At 37.0% G+C, this 18,623-nt stretch overlaps 1 protein-coding gene across 1 annotated transcript; it reads right to left on the reverse strand.

The window, feature by feature from the left end:
- Window positions 1-15,383: 15,383 nt before the first annotated feature.
- On the reverse strand, window positions 15,384-16,250 carry LOC139385566 (G-protein coupled receptor 183-like). The gene has a single exon (XM_071130742.1). The coding sequence runs from the start codon at window positions 16,248-16,250 to the stop codon at window positions 15,384-15,386; it is 867 nt and encodes a 288-aa protein (XP_070986843.1).
- Between the last annotated feature and the right edge of the window lie 2,373 nt (window positions 16,251-18,623).

Consider the following 18,623-nt stretch of genomic DNA (forward strand, 5'->3'; position numbering starts at 1 on the left):
ATGATTTAGAGCTTGTTTTATGGAAAAGTGCTTTTTTCTGCATTTCAATGTTGCAACTTGCTGAAAATTGTCCACAGTGTTCCTATCATCTAGTTTAATCAGAACAATTTGTTTTACATCCCGAGTGCATCTAACATGATTTAGACCTTGTTTATGGAAAATTGGGTATTTCTGAATTTCAATATTGCAACTTGCTGAAAATGTTCCACGGTGTTCCTATCATCTAGTTTAAACACAACATTTTTTTAACATCCTGATTTCATCAATATCATCTAGTTTAAAAATAACAATTATTTTTTGACATCCTGATTTCATCAAACATGATTTAGACCTTGTTTATGGAAAATTGGGTATTTCTGAATTTCAATATTGCAACTTGCTGAACATTTTCCACAGTGTTCCTATCATCTAGTTTAAACAGAACCATTTTTTTTTACATCCTGAGTGCATCAAACATGATTTAGTGCTTGTTTATGAAAAAAAAGGTTATTTCTGTATTTCAATGTTGCAACTTGCTGAAAACTGTCCACAGTGTTCATTTCAACTCGAATAGACAGCACAGCAAAAATTGGACATCCAGAGTGCATCAAACATGATTTAGAGCTTGTTTATGGAAATGTAGTTATTTCTGAACTTCAATGTTGCAACTTGCTGAAAATTGTCCACAGTGTTCCTATCATCTAGTTTAAACAGAACATTTTTTTTACATCCTGATTTCATCAAACATGATTTAGAGCTTGTTTATGGAAAAAAAGTTATTTCTGTATTTCAATGTTGCAACTTGCTGAAAACTGTCCACAATGTTCATTTCATCTCAAATAGACATCACAGCAAAAATTGGACATCCAGAGTGCATCAAACATGATTTAGAGCTTGTTTTATGGAAAAGTGCTTTTTTCTGCATTTCAATGTTGCAACTTGCTGAAAACTGTCCACAGTGTTCCTATCATCTAGTTTAATCAGAACAATTTGTTTTACATCCCGAGTGCATCTAACATGATTTAGACCTTGTTTATGGAAAATTGGGTATTTCTGAATTTCAATATTGCAACTTGCTGAACATTTTCCACAGTGTTCCTATCATCTAGTTTAAACAGAACCATTTTTTTTACATCCTGAGTGCATCAAACATGATTTAGAGCTTGTTTATGAAAAAAAAGGTTATTTCTGTATTTCAATGTTGCAACTTGCTGAAAACTGTCCACAGTGTTCATTTCAAATCGAATAGACAGCACAGCAAAAATTGGACATCCAGAGTGCATCAAACATGATTTAGAGCTTGTTTATGGAAAAAAAAGTTATTTCTGTATTTCAATGTTGCAACTTGCTGAAAACTGTCCACAATGTTAATTTCATCTCAAATAGACATCACAGCAAAAATTGGACATCCAGAGTGCTTCAAAAATGATTTAGAGCTTGTTTATGGAAAAGTGCTTATTTCTGCATTTCAATGTTGCAACTTGCTGAAAACAGTCTACAGTGTTCATAACATATCGAATAAACATAACAATTTTTTTTTTATCCAGAGTGCATCAAACATGATTTAGAGCTTGTTTATGAAAAAAAGTCATTTCTGTATTTCAATGTTGCAACTTGCTGAAAACTGTCCACATTGTTCATTTCAACTCGAATAGAAGGCACAGCAAAAATTGGACATCCAGAGTGCATCAAACATGATTTAGAGCTTGTTTATGGAAAAAAAAAAGTTATTTCTGAATTTCAATGTTGCAACTTGCTGAAAACTGTCCACAATGTTCATCTCATCTCAAATAGACAGCACTGAAAAAATTGGACATCCAGAGTGCATCAAACATGATTTAGAGCTTGTTTATGGAAAAAAAAAAGTTATTTCTGTATTTCAATATTGCAACTTGCTGAACATTTTCCACAGTGTTCCTATCATCTAGTTTAAACAGAACCATTTTTTTTTTACATCCTGAGTGCATCAAACATGATTTAGTGCTTGTTTATGAAAAAAAAAGGTTATTTCTGTATTTCAATGTTGCAACTTGCTGAAAACTGTCCACAGTGTTCATTTCAACTCGAATAGACAGCACAGCAAAAATTGGACATCCAGAGTGCATCAAACATGATTTAGAGCTTGTTTATGGAAATGTAGTTATTTCTGAACTTCAATGTTGCAACTTGCTGAAAATTGTCCACAGTGTTCCTATCATCTAGTTTAAACAGAACATTTTTTTTACATCCTGATTTCATCAAACATGATTTAGAGCTTGTTTATGGAAAAAAAGTTATTTCTGTATTTCAATGTTGCAACTTGCTGAAAACTGTCCACAATGTTCATTTCATCTCAAATAGACATCACAGCAAAAATTGGACATCCAGAGTGCATCAAACATGATTTAGAGCTTGTTTTATGGAAAAGTGCTTTTTTCTGCATTTCAATGTTGCAACTTGCTGAAAACTGTCCACAGTGTTCCTATCATCTAGTTTAATCAGAACAATTTGTTTTACATCCCGAGTGCATCTAACATGATTTAGACCTTGTTTATGGAAAATTGGGTATTTCTGAATTTCAATATTGCAACTTGCTGAACATTTTCCACAGTGTTCCTATCATCTAGTTTAAACATAACATTTTTTTTACATCCTGATTTCATCAATATCATCTAGTTTAAAAAGAACAATTATTTTTTGACATCCTGATTTCATCAAACTTGATTTAGACCTTGTTTATAGAAATGTAGTTATTTCTGAACTTCAATGTTGCAACTTGCTGAAAATTGTCCACAGTGTTCCTATCATCTAGTTTAAACAGAACATTTTTTTTACATCCTGATTTCATCAAACATGATTTAGAGCTTGTTTATGGAAAAAAAGTTATTTCTGTATTTCAATGTTGCAACTTGCTGAAAACTGTCCACAATGTTCATTTCATCTCAAATAGACATCACAGCAAAAATTGGACATCCAGAGTGCATCAAACATTATTTAGAGCTTGTTTTATGGAAAAGTGCTTTTTTTCTGCATTTCAATGTTGCAACTTGCTGAAAACTGTCCACAGTGTTCCTATCATCTAGTTTAATCAGAACAATTTGTTTTACATCCCGAGTGCATCTAACATGATTTAGACCTTGTTTATGGAAAATTGGGTATTTCTGAATTTCAATATTGCAACTTGCTGAAAAATTTCCACAGTGTTCCTATCATCTAGTTTAAACATAACATTTTTTTTACATCCTGATTTCATCAATATCATCTAGTTTAAAAATATAAATTATTTTTTGACATCCTGATTTCATCAAACATGATTTAGACCTTGTTTATGGAAATGTGGTTATTTCTGAACTTCAATGTTGCAACTTGCTGAAAATTGTCCAGTGTTCCTATCATCTAGTTTAAACAGACATTTTTTTTTTTACATCCTGATTTCATCAAACATGATTTAGACCTTGATTTTGGGAAAGTGGTTATTTCTGAACTTCAACTTTGCAACTTGCTGAAAATTGTCCACAGTGTTCCTATCATCTAGTTTAAACAGAACCATTTTTTTGTACATCCAGAGTGTCTAACATGATTTAGACCTTGTTTATGGAAAATTGGGTATTTCTGAATTTCAATATTGCAACTTGCTGAACATTTTCCACAGTGTTCCTATCATCTAGTTTAATCAGAACAATTTGTTTTACATCCCGAGTGCATCTAACATGATTTAGACCTTGTTTATGGAAAATTGGGTATTTCTGAATTTCAATATTGCAACTTGATGAAAATTTTCCACAGTGTTCCTATCATCTAGTTTAAACATAACCATTTTTTTTACATCCTGAGTGCATCAAACATGACTTAGACCTTGTTCATGGAAAAGTGGTTATTTCTGAATTTCAATGTTGCAACTTGCTGAAAAATGTCCACAGTGTTCCTATCATCTAGTTTAAACATAAATTTTTTTTTACATCCTGATTTCATCAATATCATCTAGTTTAAAAAGAACAATTATTTTGTGGTTATTTCTGAACTTCAATGTTGCAACTTGCTGAAAACTGTCCACATTGTTCATTTCAACTCGAATAGAAGGCACAGCAAAAATTGGACATCCAGAGTGCATCAAACATGATTTGGAGCTTGTTTATGGAAAAAAAAGTTATTTCTGAATTTCAATGTTGCAACTTGCAGAAAACTGTCCACAATGTTCATTTCATCTCAAGTAGACATCACACCAAAAATTGGACATCCAGAGTGCATCAAACATGATTTAGAGCGTGTTTTATGGAAAAGTGCTTTTTTCTGCATTTCAATGTTGTAACTTGCTGAAAATTGTCCACAGTGTTCCTATCATCTAGTTTAAACAGAACCATTTTTTTAACATCCTGTGTGCATCAATATCATCTAGTTTAAAAAGAACAATTATTTTTTGACATCCTGATTTCATCAAACATGATTTAGACCTTGTTTATGGAAATGTGGTTATTTCTGTATTTCAATGTTGCAACTTGCTGAAAACTGTCCACAATGTTCATTTAATCTCAAATAGACATCACAGCAAAAATTGGACATCCAGAGTGCATCAAACATGATTTAGAGCTTGTTTCTGGAAAAGTGCTTATTTCAGCATTTCAATGTTGCAACTTGCTGAAAACTGTCCACAGTGTTCCTATCATCTAGTTTAATCAGAACAATTTGTTTTACATCCCGAGTGCATCTAACATGATTTAGACCCTGTTTATGGAAAATTGGGTATTTCTGAATTTCAATGTTGCAACTTGCTGAACATTTTCCACAGTGTTCCTATCATCTAGTTTAAACAGAACAATACTTTTTTTACATCCTGATTTCATCAAACATGATTTAGACCTTGTTTATGGAAAAGTGGTTATTTCTGAATTGCAATGTTGCAACTTGCTGAAAATTGTCCACAGTGTTCCTATCATCTAGTGTAAAAATAACAAAAAAATTGTGCATCAAACATGATTTTGACCTTGTTTATGGAAATGTGGGTATTTCTGAATTTCAATATTGCAAATTGCTGAAAATTGTCCACAGTGTTCCTATCATCTAGTGTAAAAATAACAAAAAAATTGTGCATCAAACATGATTTAGACCTTGTTTATGGAAATGTGGTTATTTTTGAACTTCAATGTTGCAACTTGTTGAAAATTGTCCACAGTGTTCCTATCATCTAGTTTAAACAGAACAATTATTTTTTTACATCCTGATTTCATCAAACATGATTTAGACCTTGTTTATGGAAATGTGGTTATTTCTGAATTTCAATTTTGCAACTTGCTGAAAATTGTCCACAGTGTTCCTATCATCTAGTTTAAGCAGAACAATTATTTTTTTACATCCTGATTTCATCAAACATGATTTAGACCTTGTTTATGGAAAAGTGCTTATTTCTGCATTTCAAATGTTGCAACTTGCTGAAAACAGTCTACAGTGTTCATTTCAACTTGAATAGACAGCACAGCAAAAATTTGACATCCAGAGTGCATCAAACATGATTTAGAGCTTGTTTATGGAAAAAAAGTGTTTTCTGTATTTCAATGTTGCAACTTGCTGAAAACTGTCCACAATGTTCATTTCATCTCAAATAGACAGCACAGCAAAAATTGGACATCATGAGTGCATCAAACATGATTTAGACCTTGTTTATGGAAATGTGGTTATTTCTGAACTTAAATGTTGCAACTTGCTGAACATTGTCCAGTGTTCCTATCATCTAGTTTAAACAGACATTTTTTTTTTTACATCCTGATTTCATCAAACATGATTTAGACCTTGATTTTGGGAAAGTGGTTATTTCTGAACTTCAACTTTGCAACTTGCTGAAAATTGTCCACAGTGTTCCTATCATCTAGTTTAAACAGAACCATTTTTTTTGTACATCCTGAGTGCATCAAACATGACTTAGACCTTGTTTATGGAAAAGTGATTATTTCTGAATTAAAATTTTGCAACTTGTTGAAAATTGTCCACAGTGTTCCTATCATCTAGTTTAAACAGAACAATTTTTTTTTTAAATCCAGAGTGCATCAAACATGATTTAGAGCTTGTTTATGGAAAAAAAGTTTCTTCTGTATTTCAATGTTTCAACTTGCTGAAAACTGTCCACAATGTTCATTTCATCTCAAATAGACAGCACAGCAAATATTGGAAATGAACATTGGGGACAGTTTTCAGCAAGTTGAAACATTGAAATACAGAATAAACTTTTTTTCCATAAACAAGCTCTAAATCATGTTTGATGCACTCTGGATAATTATTTTTTTTGTTATGTTTCTTCGAGATGTTATGAACACTGTAGACTGTTTTCAGCAAGTTCTAACCCTATACAAAGTGGACCACTAACTATTTCAACAGATTTAATAGGGCTAGCGGAACCCCTCGTCAACATCCGCTGAAAAGGCAGAGAGTGAAATTAAAAAATATTTTTGGGAAATATTTAACTTTCATTCATTCACAAGTGCAATACACCAAATTAAAGCTTAACGTCTTGTTAATCTACCCATCGTGTCCGATTTCAAACAAGCTTTACAGCAAAAGCACACCATATGATTATGTTATGTCAGAGCCTAGTCACAAAAACACATACAGCCATTTTCCAGCCAAAGAGAGTCACAAAAAGCTGAAATAGAGATAAAATGAATCACTAACCTTTGATGTTCTTCATCAGATGGCACTCATAGGACTTCATGTTACACAATACATGTATGTTTTGTTTGATATTCATATTCATATTCGAAGTTCATATTTATATCCAAAAATCTCATTTTACATTGGCGCTTTATGGTCAGTAATGTTGTGCCTCAAAAACATCCAGCGAATTTTCAGAGAGCCACATCAATTTACAGAAATACTCATAATAAACTTTGATAAAATAATTATAGATATACTTCTCCTTAAACAAAGTGATTATTATTATTAATTAATTTAGAATTATATAAAAGCCTCTTAGGATCTGTGAGAATATCTATCGGAAAATGCCCTTAGCTATTAATTTAGAGCTGTCCAACTCTCTAAATGTAATTATTGGCAGAGAGTCACGTCATTGAAATAAATATTTTTTTATATACTGTAGGCGAAATGAGTCTCACTAGTGTTGAGTAATGTCTAATGAAAGCAAGCAATTTATAATCCTCTAATCCTGTAGCCTACTCCCAACCATAACGTTGTACTGGCTTTATCTACAAATTAGTGAGAATGTCTCACCCGATGTTCAAGAATTGCCTTTTTCTCGCTCACTCTAGGTTAAATTAAATCAAACGAGGATTTGAACCCCGAACTCCCACTTGCCCCACATTCTGTAGTAGACATCACAACTATGAAATAACACGTATAAAATCAGTTAAGAACAAAGACAGCCTAAAACTTCCTCCCGGTAGGGGTTCTTCACACAACACAGGGATTATTTTTTTCTAAATAGCCCAGTATGCCTACCATCATGTTGTACAGCGCCATATTTTCTGTTCCATTCTAACAGAAACCCGTAAGGTTTTTCATTTTTCATGGAATAGAAACACCATAATATTAATCAAATTAATTAAGCAAGTGTCACAAACGTGTGTATAGGTGGCAGGGAAGTCAGGCGCAGGAGAATAAACTCGATAAATGGAGTAATTTAATAAAACAAAACATAACTCCAAAACCATAAATACAAATGAAACAAATTGGGTACGAGGACCCGTCGCGCACCAAATACAAACTAGACGAAACAAGAAACAATCTCTGACAAAGACATGATTGGAAACGGAGGGTTAAATATACAACAGGTAATGAATGGGATTGAAACCAGGTGTGTAGGAAGACGAGACAAAACCAATGGAAAATGGATCAATGATGGCTAGAAGACCTGTGACGTCGACCCGCCGAGCACCACCCGAACAAGGAGAGGCCTCGACTTTGGCAGAAGTAGTGACAGCAAGTTTGGACACACCTACTCATTCCAGGATTTTTCTTTATTTTTATTATTTCCTATATTGTAGAACAACAGTGGAGACATCACAACTATGAAACCAGTTAAGATCAAATTCCTGCTCCTTCCTCCCCAATGGGGATTTGAACCCCAGACTCCCACTTGCCCCACATTCTGTAGTAGTGATGAGGATCAGTGAAGTGGAAGGGTTGTTTCCTACCTTCACCACCTGGGGGTGGCCCATCAGGAAGTCCAGGACCCAGTTAAGAACAAATTCTTATTTACAAGGAGAGCCTGCTGCTTCAGTATTTCATTTCATTTTTGGATGAAAAACGTTCCCGTTTTAAGCGCAATATTTTGTCACGAAAAGATGCTCGACTATGCATATAATTGACAGCTTTGGAAAGAAAACACTCTGACGTTTCCAAATCTGCAAAGATATTGTCTGTGAGTGCCCCAGAACGGATGCTACAGGCGAAACCAAGATGAAACTTCAAACAGGAAATGAGCAAAATTTCTGAGGCGCTGTTTTCCATTGTCTCCTTATATGGCTGTGAATGCGACAGGAATGAGCTTACACTTTCTGCCGTTTCCCCAAGGTGTCGGCAGCATTGTGACGTATTTGTAGGCATATCATTGGAAGATTAAACATAAGAGACTACATTTACCAGGTGTCCGCCTGGTGTCCTGCGTCGAAATTGGTGCGCAAACGCCAGGTGCAAGTATTTTTCCATTTGATAGAGAGGAGAAACCAGACTTCCACGAACGTTATATCATCGAAGAGATATGTGAAAAACACCTTGAGGATTGATTCTAAACAACGTTTGCCATGTTTCAGTCGATATTATGGAGTTAATTTTGAAAAAAGTTCAGCGTTTTGATGACTGAATTTTCGGGGGTTTTTTGGTAGCCAAACGTGATGTACAAAACGGAGCGATTTCTAATACACAAAGAATCTTTTTGGAAAAACTGAACATTTGCTATCTAACTGAGAGTGTCCTCATTGAAAACATCTGAAGTTCTTCAAAGGTAAATGATTTTATTTGAATGCTTTTCTTGTTTTTGTGAAAATGTTGCACGCTGAATGCTACGCTGAATGCTACGCTGAATGCTACGCTGAATGCTACGCTGAATGCTACGCTGAATACTATGCTAGCTATCAATACTGTTACACAAATGCTTGTTTTGCTATGGTTGAAAAGCACATTTTGAAAATCTGAGATGACAGTGTTGTTAACAAAAGGCTAAGCTTGAGAGCTAGCATATTTATTTCATTTCATTTGCGATTTTCATGAATAGTTAACGTTGCGTTATGGTAATGAGCTTGAGGCTATAAATAGGATCCCGGATCCGGGTTTGCTCGTCGCAACTGGTTAAGTAATGATGAAAAATACTCTTTAAAAATGCTGATGTTGATTTAGTTATGGATCCATCACTAATTACAGAAATAGTGAAACAAAGTTGTCTAATGAAGGCAAACAATTTAGAATCCAATTTTGTAGCCTACTTCCGATGTCACGTTGTACAGCACCATAGAAACCTTGAGGGTTTAGTTTTTTGTTTTTCTCTGAATAGAAACACCATAATATTAATCAAATTAAGCCAAGTTTCTTAATTAAAATCAATCCCATATACTATGTTATTACGGAAACTTTTTAAATTGTCTAGTAACGCCAATATGAAATACTATCAAATGCTTCTCAAAGATGCCCTTGGTGGTCAAACTAGCAATAACTTGCAGTAACAGAAAAAATATCAGAGAATTAAATGACATGCCACTGAATGCTACGGCAGCATGCAAGGTGTGCTGTTGCACCTCCTTCACCACACTGTCTGTGTGGGTGGACCATTTCAAATTGTCAGTGATGTGTACGCCGAAGAACTTGAAGCTTTCCACCTTCTCCACTGCAGTCCCATCGATGTGGATAGGGGGGTGCTCCCTCTGCTGTTTCCTGAAGTCCACGATCATCTCCTTACTTTTGTTGATGTTGAGTAAGAGGTTATTTTCCTGGCACCACACATCCTCCCTGTAGGCTGTCTCGTCATTGTTGGTAATCAAGCCTAATACTGTTGTGTCTGCAAGCTTGATGATTGAGTTGGAGGCGTGCTTGGCCACACAGTCATGGGTGAACAGGGTGTGCAGGAGGGGATTGAGCACGCAGCTTTTTGGGGCCCCAGTGTTGAGGATCAGCCAAGTGGAGGTGTTGTGTCCTACCTTCACCACCTGGGGGTGGCCCGTCAGGAAGTCCAGGACCCAGTTGCACTGGGCGGTGATCAGACCCAGGGCCTCAAGCTTAATGATGAGCTTGGAGGGTACTATGGTGTTGAATGCTGAGCTATAGTCGATGGACATTATTTGGTAAGCAAATTGAAGTGGGTCTAGGGTGACAGGTAAGGTAGAGGTGACATGATCCTTGATTAACCTTTCAAAGCACTTCATGGTAACATTTAGTGAAGTTACCTTTGCTTTCTTGGGTACAGGAACAATGGTGGGATAGGGAGAGATTGAATATGTCCTGTAAACACACCAGCCAGCTTGTCTGGGAATGCTCTGCAAGGATTAACACGCTTAAATGTCTTACTCACATCAGCCACTGAGAAGGAGAGCCCACGGTTCCTGGTAGCAGGACACGTCTGTGGCACTGTGTTAAAAAAATGATCAGAACACTAACCCGGATTGTTTGCTTGTTTTGTACTGTTCTGTAGTTTCGCCCCAATGATTCATCTGACAAACAAAGAACTTTGCGTCCTGCAGGCTCAGGCATGGATCAAAGCTGGCGAGATGTCATCTTCACAGACGAATCAACCGTGGCCCTTGAGCAATTTGCTCAAAGATGAACTGTTCAAGGCCATCAAGATGTTTTGGCTAGAGAAATTGATGCAACAAATCCATTGATCATCTCAGCAAGGTTTTACCTGTGGTAGTGCAGCTGGGTGGAAGTGCGACTAAAGTGTAGTTTATATAAGCATCCGCATAGTATTTTATTAACAAAAACATAAAGATGTTGCTTAATAAATACTGTACTGCTGTTTTGAGTTCGAAATGTAACACATTAGAGTACTTAAGCATCGAATACATTGCAAGTTGGGCGATTTTTCCCAAAAAAGTAGCCGGGTTATAAAGTCTATTGTCCTGCTAATAGGAAACATTTGCATGATGGGCTACACCTGCTACAGTTGTGAAAACAAGTGCTTGAAAACCTGTTTTAAAAATGCCTCCAGTTGTCCATCACTACTGTAAATAAAAACACAGCATCTTGTTAACATTCTTTATTGTGTCACAAATCATTTGTATCTACCTTTCCAATTACTTTTAGAGTTTGGAATTTAAGAATGTGCACTTAATTATTAGTTACTTTGTTAGATCAAACATGCAGACATTTTTTTCTTTAAATTATTGTTTTATGTAGGATGCTACATATTTGACCAGTTGCAATTGTAAGTAGGCCCATTAAAGCCTTTATAGCCTACCTCAGCCAGTTAAGTTATTTTATATAGGTCTAGGCTCTGAAGAAATAGACTCCAATTAAGCCCTCTTGTTGTTTGTAAAGTCAAATTAAAATTAAGATTATTATTGAAATGAATTGCTCGACTGGTCTAGGTTTTCTCCAAGTGTGCAACACTTGCAAAACAAGCTAGCTATATTTTCAGCACCAGCCTACCCCAGCACCAGCCTACCTCGGCCAAACCCGCTGGGCCAATTGTCCGCCGCCCTATGGCACTCCCAATCATGGTCGGATGTGATACAGCCTGAATTCGAACCATAAATATATATATTTTTTTTCCGGAACATTAACTGTGTGTAGGTAGATACGTGTGTAGGTAGATGTGGAAAGATAGATACAAATGATTTGTTGCAAGTTGGGGATGGGGGAGGGGGGGTTCACACCTAGCTAGGCTATTATGTACTGTTTTGTACTGTTTTTATTCTGTATATATGAATTATAAAATCATGTTTCTAGTCTATTGCATAGTTACAATCACTGAAGCTGGAGATTCATATCTCCATCCTTAACTTTAAGCATCAACTGTCAGAGCAGCTCGCAGATCATTGCAACTTTACATAGTCCATCTGTAAATAGCCCATCCAACTACCTCATCCCCATATTGTTATTTATTTTTTTGCTTCTTTGCACCCCGTATCTCTACTTGCACATTCATCTTCTGCACATCTATCACTCCAGTGTTTAAATGCTAAATTGTAATTACTTCGCCACTATGGACTATTTATTGCCTTACCTCCCTAATCTTACCTCATTTGCACACACTGTATATAGATTTTTTCTATTGTGTTATTGACGGTATGTTTGTTTATCCCATCTGTAACTCTGTGTTGTTTGTGTCGCACTGCTTTGCTTTATCTTGGCCAGGTCACAGTTGTAAGTGATCTCAACTAGCCTACCTGGTTAAATCTTGGTGAAATAAAAAATATTAGACAATTCTTTAGTAAAGGTTGAATAGTCTATTGCCCACCCTGCTACACTTGTGAAAAACTAATAATAATACTTTTTCCTCTTTCCACATGTTAAAGATTCCAGTAGATAAAGTTTTTTTTAGCCACAATCGGCCCCAACCCCAATGAATACATTTGGGCACGGTCGGTAGCGTGCTGGACATCGGGCTAGAATGTTGTGGGTTCGAAACCTGCTCCCTGCTTGTTTCATTACATTATTATGCAGGTCTCAGAGCAAATAGCCTGGATTGTTACTCCCATCTCATTCCTTGCTCTCTTCCACGTGTCATTGGCAGGATGTACTGTTTTTATTTTGTATATATGAATTATAAAACTCATGTATCTAGTCTATTGCATAGTTACAATGTGTAATAATTGATGTCCCGGGAGCAGGAGTAGTAAACACGGTTGATAACACAGTGTATGATTGTAATACATACACGCAGACACAGCATCATTCACAGAATGTAGTTCTATACACCTGGTATTGGATATGACAGAAAAAAACTTTAAAAAAAAATCGCTAAATAGCAATTTTCGTAAATTAACTTTATGACGAAAAAATATACACAATCATTTGTCTCTACATTGACTAACATATTCCTCTCAATTGTACATTTTTTTGACTCGTTATAACGTTATAACTACTTACATTTGCCTCCCCGTAATGTTTTGTCAGCCATCTTTGTTGAAGAAAGTCACCAGGGAAGGGTGGCTCCGCGTCAAATTTGTCATTGGAACCACTCAATATGATTGGTCATATAAAAACCTTGGGACCCAAATGAATAATGAGTGCTCTAACTCCCCCTTGTTGGTGGTCTGGAGCAATGAAGCTGTGACGCTGGGTACCTCTAAGTCCCGTGGTGTTTGTTCACAACTTTTAAAGGAGGAACCACGGTACCCCTTAGTCTTAATATTTACTGCACTACTCACTGTTTAGCACATGACCTCACATGTGAATCCTTAAAGAGATGGGTGGCTTAAAAGGGTGTGAACAATGCTGAATGGGTGTAGACAAAGGAGAGGACCCCAGTAGGTACCAAACCTTTGAAAGGCCCTTTTCTCAAAAGTGAGTTTACAAGTTGATCAACTTTTAAAGCAGAATTCCTCAATTGCAGTGTATGATATACCATTTTGTAGCTCTGAGTCTCAATTTCCCAAACCCAATATCAAATTTTGCTGCATAATACCGATTTGAGCTGTTCAGTCACATTTGTTCCCTTTCCCCCTCATAACTTAGCCTACTGTTCTGACTTGGTGGTGCACATGTAGGCTATAGCCTGTTTCAGAGAAATGTCATCATTGAATATTGTAAGAGCTTTCATTGTCTGCTTATATGCCCCTTTTATTTATCATACGGTTCTGACTTGGTGTACAGGGAGAATACTGTAAGAACGGTCCATGTTCTGAATTTTTTCGCTGCACATTTCAAAAGTGCTGAACAAATAGTTATATTGACAACGTCCATCCTGGCTCACTCATTATTGTCTTAATCTAAATTACGGATGGTCTCTTATCTGCTCGTTGTCCCTTTATGCCATGGTTTGTACATCTGAATTGTCAGTAGAAACCACATTTGTTTAAGGAAGTCAGCCATATCAGTTCTGTTTTTTAAAAAGGCAGTAAATGAGGCTGAATTAACTATTTTGCTGCCAGATAAGGCTCCGCTGATAACCAGGGGTAGCGGTGGTAATGATTCACTCCATGGAGCTGAAAAGAAGGCTCTGCCGTTTGGACAGCTTAATGTAAGCCCTAACAGTTTGTGGGCACCGTTTGGCACCATTTGTAGTACAATTCATGTATTGTTTAGTGTTGTGTAGTGGCTTTACTGGCATGCATCAAAAATATCTTGCCCCACCAAGATTTTCATGCTAAGATTGCAATGGCAAACAGTGTGAAGTCATACATTAAACATATTTATTCAGTCAGGCTTTTGACGTTCATCTTCACATTTAGAACAAATACTGACATTTTAGTGATCACATATACGCAGTCAACAAATTACAAATAAGCAGGTGTAGTCTTGTTGGCTACAACTCTTGTGCAACTCGTGTAGCCTATGTAGGCTTTAATCTAAATATTTTCAATATTGTCCATCTGTGAACGTCTGTAGCCATGATGACATACCACATATGGTTGGACTACGTACATTTCACATGCAGGGTAATGAAATAGGCGCAGGGTTTGCAAGAATTTACCACAAGAGACGTGCAGGTTAATGAATCATCCATTTTTAAAGTTGAAGTTGAGGTAGCATTCGATACTATGACATTCCTAGTGAATTTTTTTTGGATAGCTGGAAAAATAAATGCTGGTTAGGAGAGACAATTTTACAGTCTGGTCCATTCCATCTCTCAAATCCTATTTCACCTCTTTCCACAACAAAAGTGAATTTACATTTCTCATGCATCATTCTTGGAAGGGTCCCAACACAAGGATACAGAAGCCTATCTCCGACAATGATGGTAATAGGAATATGTTTTGGGTGTTCACGTTGAACCTGGTTAATTTACTTTTACAGAAGATAAATGAGGTGTAGTTTATATTTTTCACAAATATGTCACCACAACATGTGCATTAATTCATTAAAATTAAATGTATTAATACCAGGTTAGAAATGAAAATGTGTCAGTCTTTACAGTAAAACAAAAAAAAGAAATACAAGAGCGTGGGTAGGCTACCAGAGTAAGTTTGGGGAGAAATAGTGGAAAAGGAAATTGAAGCAAAGAAGGGCCATGGGTGTTGCGCAAAATTAGGCATTTAGATTGTTCACACCGGTTGCCCCAAGACCCCAGCAATGCTTAAAATTCGTCCTCTGTCTTTGCACATCCTTAAGTGATCAAAACCGATTCTGTGTGTGAGAGAAAAAAACAGAAACATCAACACCTACAGTCTTGACACATTACGTAAATAGTTGACAGTGTTAACTCCCAACCCTGGTCCTTTTGTTCTAACATTTAGATATTGATTCAGTTGGTTTATAGGTCTGAAACAGAAACTTGGCACCCTGTGGGGTCTCTATAGGACCAGGGTTGGTGACTCCTTTGTAATAGCCTACCTTCCCTTCCGCTTGGGACACACTCTCCTCCACACCGTTCTCCATACTGCACAGCTTAGCGCTGGGCTGCCCCAGATGTACAACGCTGGTGTGACCAATGCGTTAAACCTCGCCAAGATGGCAAACAGATTTGTTGCCTCATTCCTAAACTTCAGACCATGGTAAGTTAGCTGCCGCACTATGATATTGACAAAGGAGGGAGCCCATAACGCTAAGAAGCATATGACCACAAACACTATGATGCGCAGAGACTCTTTCTTGTTTTCTCTCTCAGTGCTGGGTGCCTCTCGCCCTAGCTGGTTTCTGGCTATGATGTACAACTTGATGGTCATCAATACCTTGGTAAGAACTATTATTTGCAAAGTCATAACGCCGAATGCATTAATCTGCGCAGCTTTTGAGATGGGAACCATGTTTTGCACCATTAATATGGAATAGGTGTAAATCCAACAAAACGCACAAATTCCAATGACAAACGAACGCGACATGAAGCGATTGTAAAAAAAGGGGTGGCACACTGCAAAGTACCTGTCAAATTGCGCAAACAAAAATGTGAGCACATTCACCCCTAGGAATGAAGGCAAAATGTAAAACGTTCCATTCCTGGATGGGTAGCCTTCTTGAACGTCGAAGAGACCGAGGTAATAAATGGAAAAACCAGTCAGTGTGTCACTGATGCTGGTGTTCAACATGAATATGAACCGGTTCTGTATTCGCAGAGATCTCGTGCTAAAGATAGTGATCACTACCGAGCCAGCGATGAGAATAGCACTTGTAGCGAACAGAATGTGGAAAATAAAGATAAGAACGTCCTTGGGGCTGTCGAAGTCAACCCACAGTAGAATGGTCGCGTTTGAGAGCATCGTGACGTTCTGTCAGATGGTGAGCGATGAATCAGTATTTATAGCCGAACCACCATGTCTAATGAATGCACGCCTCTCATGAGGGTCAGCACATTGTCACCAGAGTAAATATGTTTACAGGCACACAATTAGCGTTGTTATGCAAGGTCAGGGGTAGATTGGGCCTGAGATGGGAACATGGAAAGTTTAACCACTATATGATTTGTATTGGGTGAAAAACAATGCCTTATCGTATTTAGATTACAAAATGCATAAAGGACAATGACTTAATTGCCATGTCAAGGAATCCATGTTTGCCATCGCCAAATCCCAATGCTCTTTATTATGCGAGGTGAGGGGTAGAAGGAGCCTAATTCCCTCTCTTACTTAATGCTAACTATCCACATATTGGGCCTTGCTATGGAAAGAAGAGCCCACACATTAGTTTGAGTTAATTAGACCTTTAATCAGTAGGTTATAGGCCTAATGGTAACCTATCAACCTGATTCATCCCTCCATAGACTCTTGAATGATGTCACACTCCCAAATGTCTTGTAATATAATTATATTGTGCACTGGAGGAATGAAATGAGTTGTTATGGACCTTTTCTCAAATTGATTAGCTTAACTTTTTGGGGATAGGATGCAGCATTTTCATTTTTGGATGAATAGCGTGCCCAGAGTGAACTGTCTCCTACTCTGTCCTAGATGCTAATATATGCATATTATTATTAGTATTGGATAGAAAACACTCTGAAGTTTCTACAACTGTTTGAATGATGTCTGTGAGTATAACAGAATTCATATGGCAGGCAAAAACCTGAGAAAAAAATCCAACCAGGAAGTGGGAAATCTGAGGTTTGTAGTTTTTCAACTCAGCCCCTATTGAAGATACAGTGGGATATTGGTCATCTTACACTTCCTAAGGCTTCCACTAGATGTCAACAGTCTTTAGAACGTTGTTTCAGGCTTCTACTGTGAAGGTCGGTGGAATGAGAGGGGAATGAGTCAGAGGTCTGCCAGCAGCCACGAGCTCGTGACGCGTGGTCATGTAAAAGTTACCATTGCTTTTCTACAAACAAAGGAATTCTCCGGTTGGGATATTATTGAAGATTTATGTTAAAAACATCCTAAAGATTGAGTCTACACTTCGTTTGATATGTTTCTACGACCAGTAATATAACTTTTTTGACTTCGTCCGACCTATCCACTGGACATGCACACGCGTTTGGATTTGTTTACCAAACGCCCTAACAAAAGGAGGTATATGGACATAAATTATTAACTTTATCAACAAATCAAACATTTATTGTGGAACTGGGATTCCTGGGAGTGCATTCTGATGAAGATCATCAAAGGTGAGTGAATATTTATAATGTTATTTCTGACTAATGTTGACTACACAACATGGCGCAACTTTGGCTGGTTTGGGCTCTGAGCGCAGTATTCAGAATATTGCATGGTATGCTTTTTCCGTAAAGTTTTTTTGAAATCTGACACAGCGGTTGCATTAAGGAGAAGTTTATCTAAAGTTCCATGTATAATAGTTGTATCTATTATCAATGTTTATGATGAGTATTTCTGTGAATTGATGTGGCTCTCTGCAAAATCACTGCATGTTTTGGAACAATTGAACATAACACGCCAATGAAAAATGAGATTTTTTGATAGAAATATGCACTTTATCGAACAAAACATACATGTATTGTGTAACATGAAGGCCTATGAGTGTCATCTGATGTCGATCATCAAAGGTTAGTGATTAATTTTATCTATATTTCTGCTTTTTGTGACTCCTCTCTTTGTCTGGAAAAATGGCTGTGTTTCTCTGTGACTTGGTGGTGATCTAACTTAAATACCTTAAGGGAACATTTTGACATTTGCTGTATGGTTAGTGAGAAAGTCCATATTGCAAATGTACGGTCCCTTACTAGACGTCCGAAAATTTGTAAAATTCGCGGTCAGCGTTGGGCCGTGCGGTAGGGCCGGACCTACCGGGAAGTCATCAAATGAACTTTCTTGGACATTCGGTTTCCGTTTTATAAAATAATCAAATTTTGGTCATTTTTCCGCTGTCCCGGAAAATCCCACAAGAGGGCATAAGCAATCATATTGCAATTGTACAAAACATCACGAATCACGACGGGGCCTTATCTCCAAAACTGAAAATATTTCGAAGCCGAAACTTGGTGAGCGTAGGTTTGGCATAATGAGCAGTTGGCCCCGAACAAGATGGCGTCTAGGCCTCAACGGTTTTTGAGTTATGGCCATTTCTCTGGGATTAAAGGTCCAAAATGAAAATAGAGAAATAATTTTTCCACTTCACGTCAAAGTCAAGGAGCCTCCGGTGTCAATAAAAAAAGAACCAGCCATTAATCTATCGTCATTTAAGAG

Source organism: Oncorhynchus clarkii, chromosome 3 (genome assembly GCF_045791955.1).
Source record: "Oncorhynchus clarkii lewisi isolate Uvic-CL-2024 chromosome 3, UVic_Ocla_1.0, whole genome shotgun sequence".
NCBI lineage: Eukaryota > Metazoa > Chordata > Actinopteri > Salmoniformes > Salmonidae > Oncorhynchus > Oncorhynchus clarkii.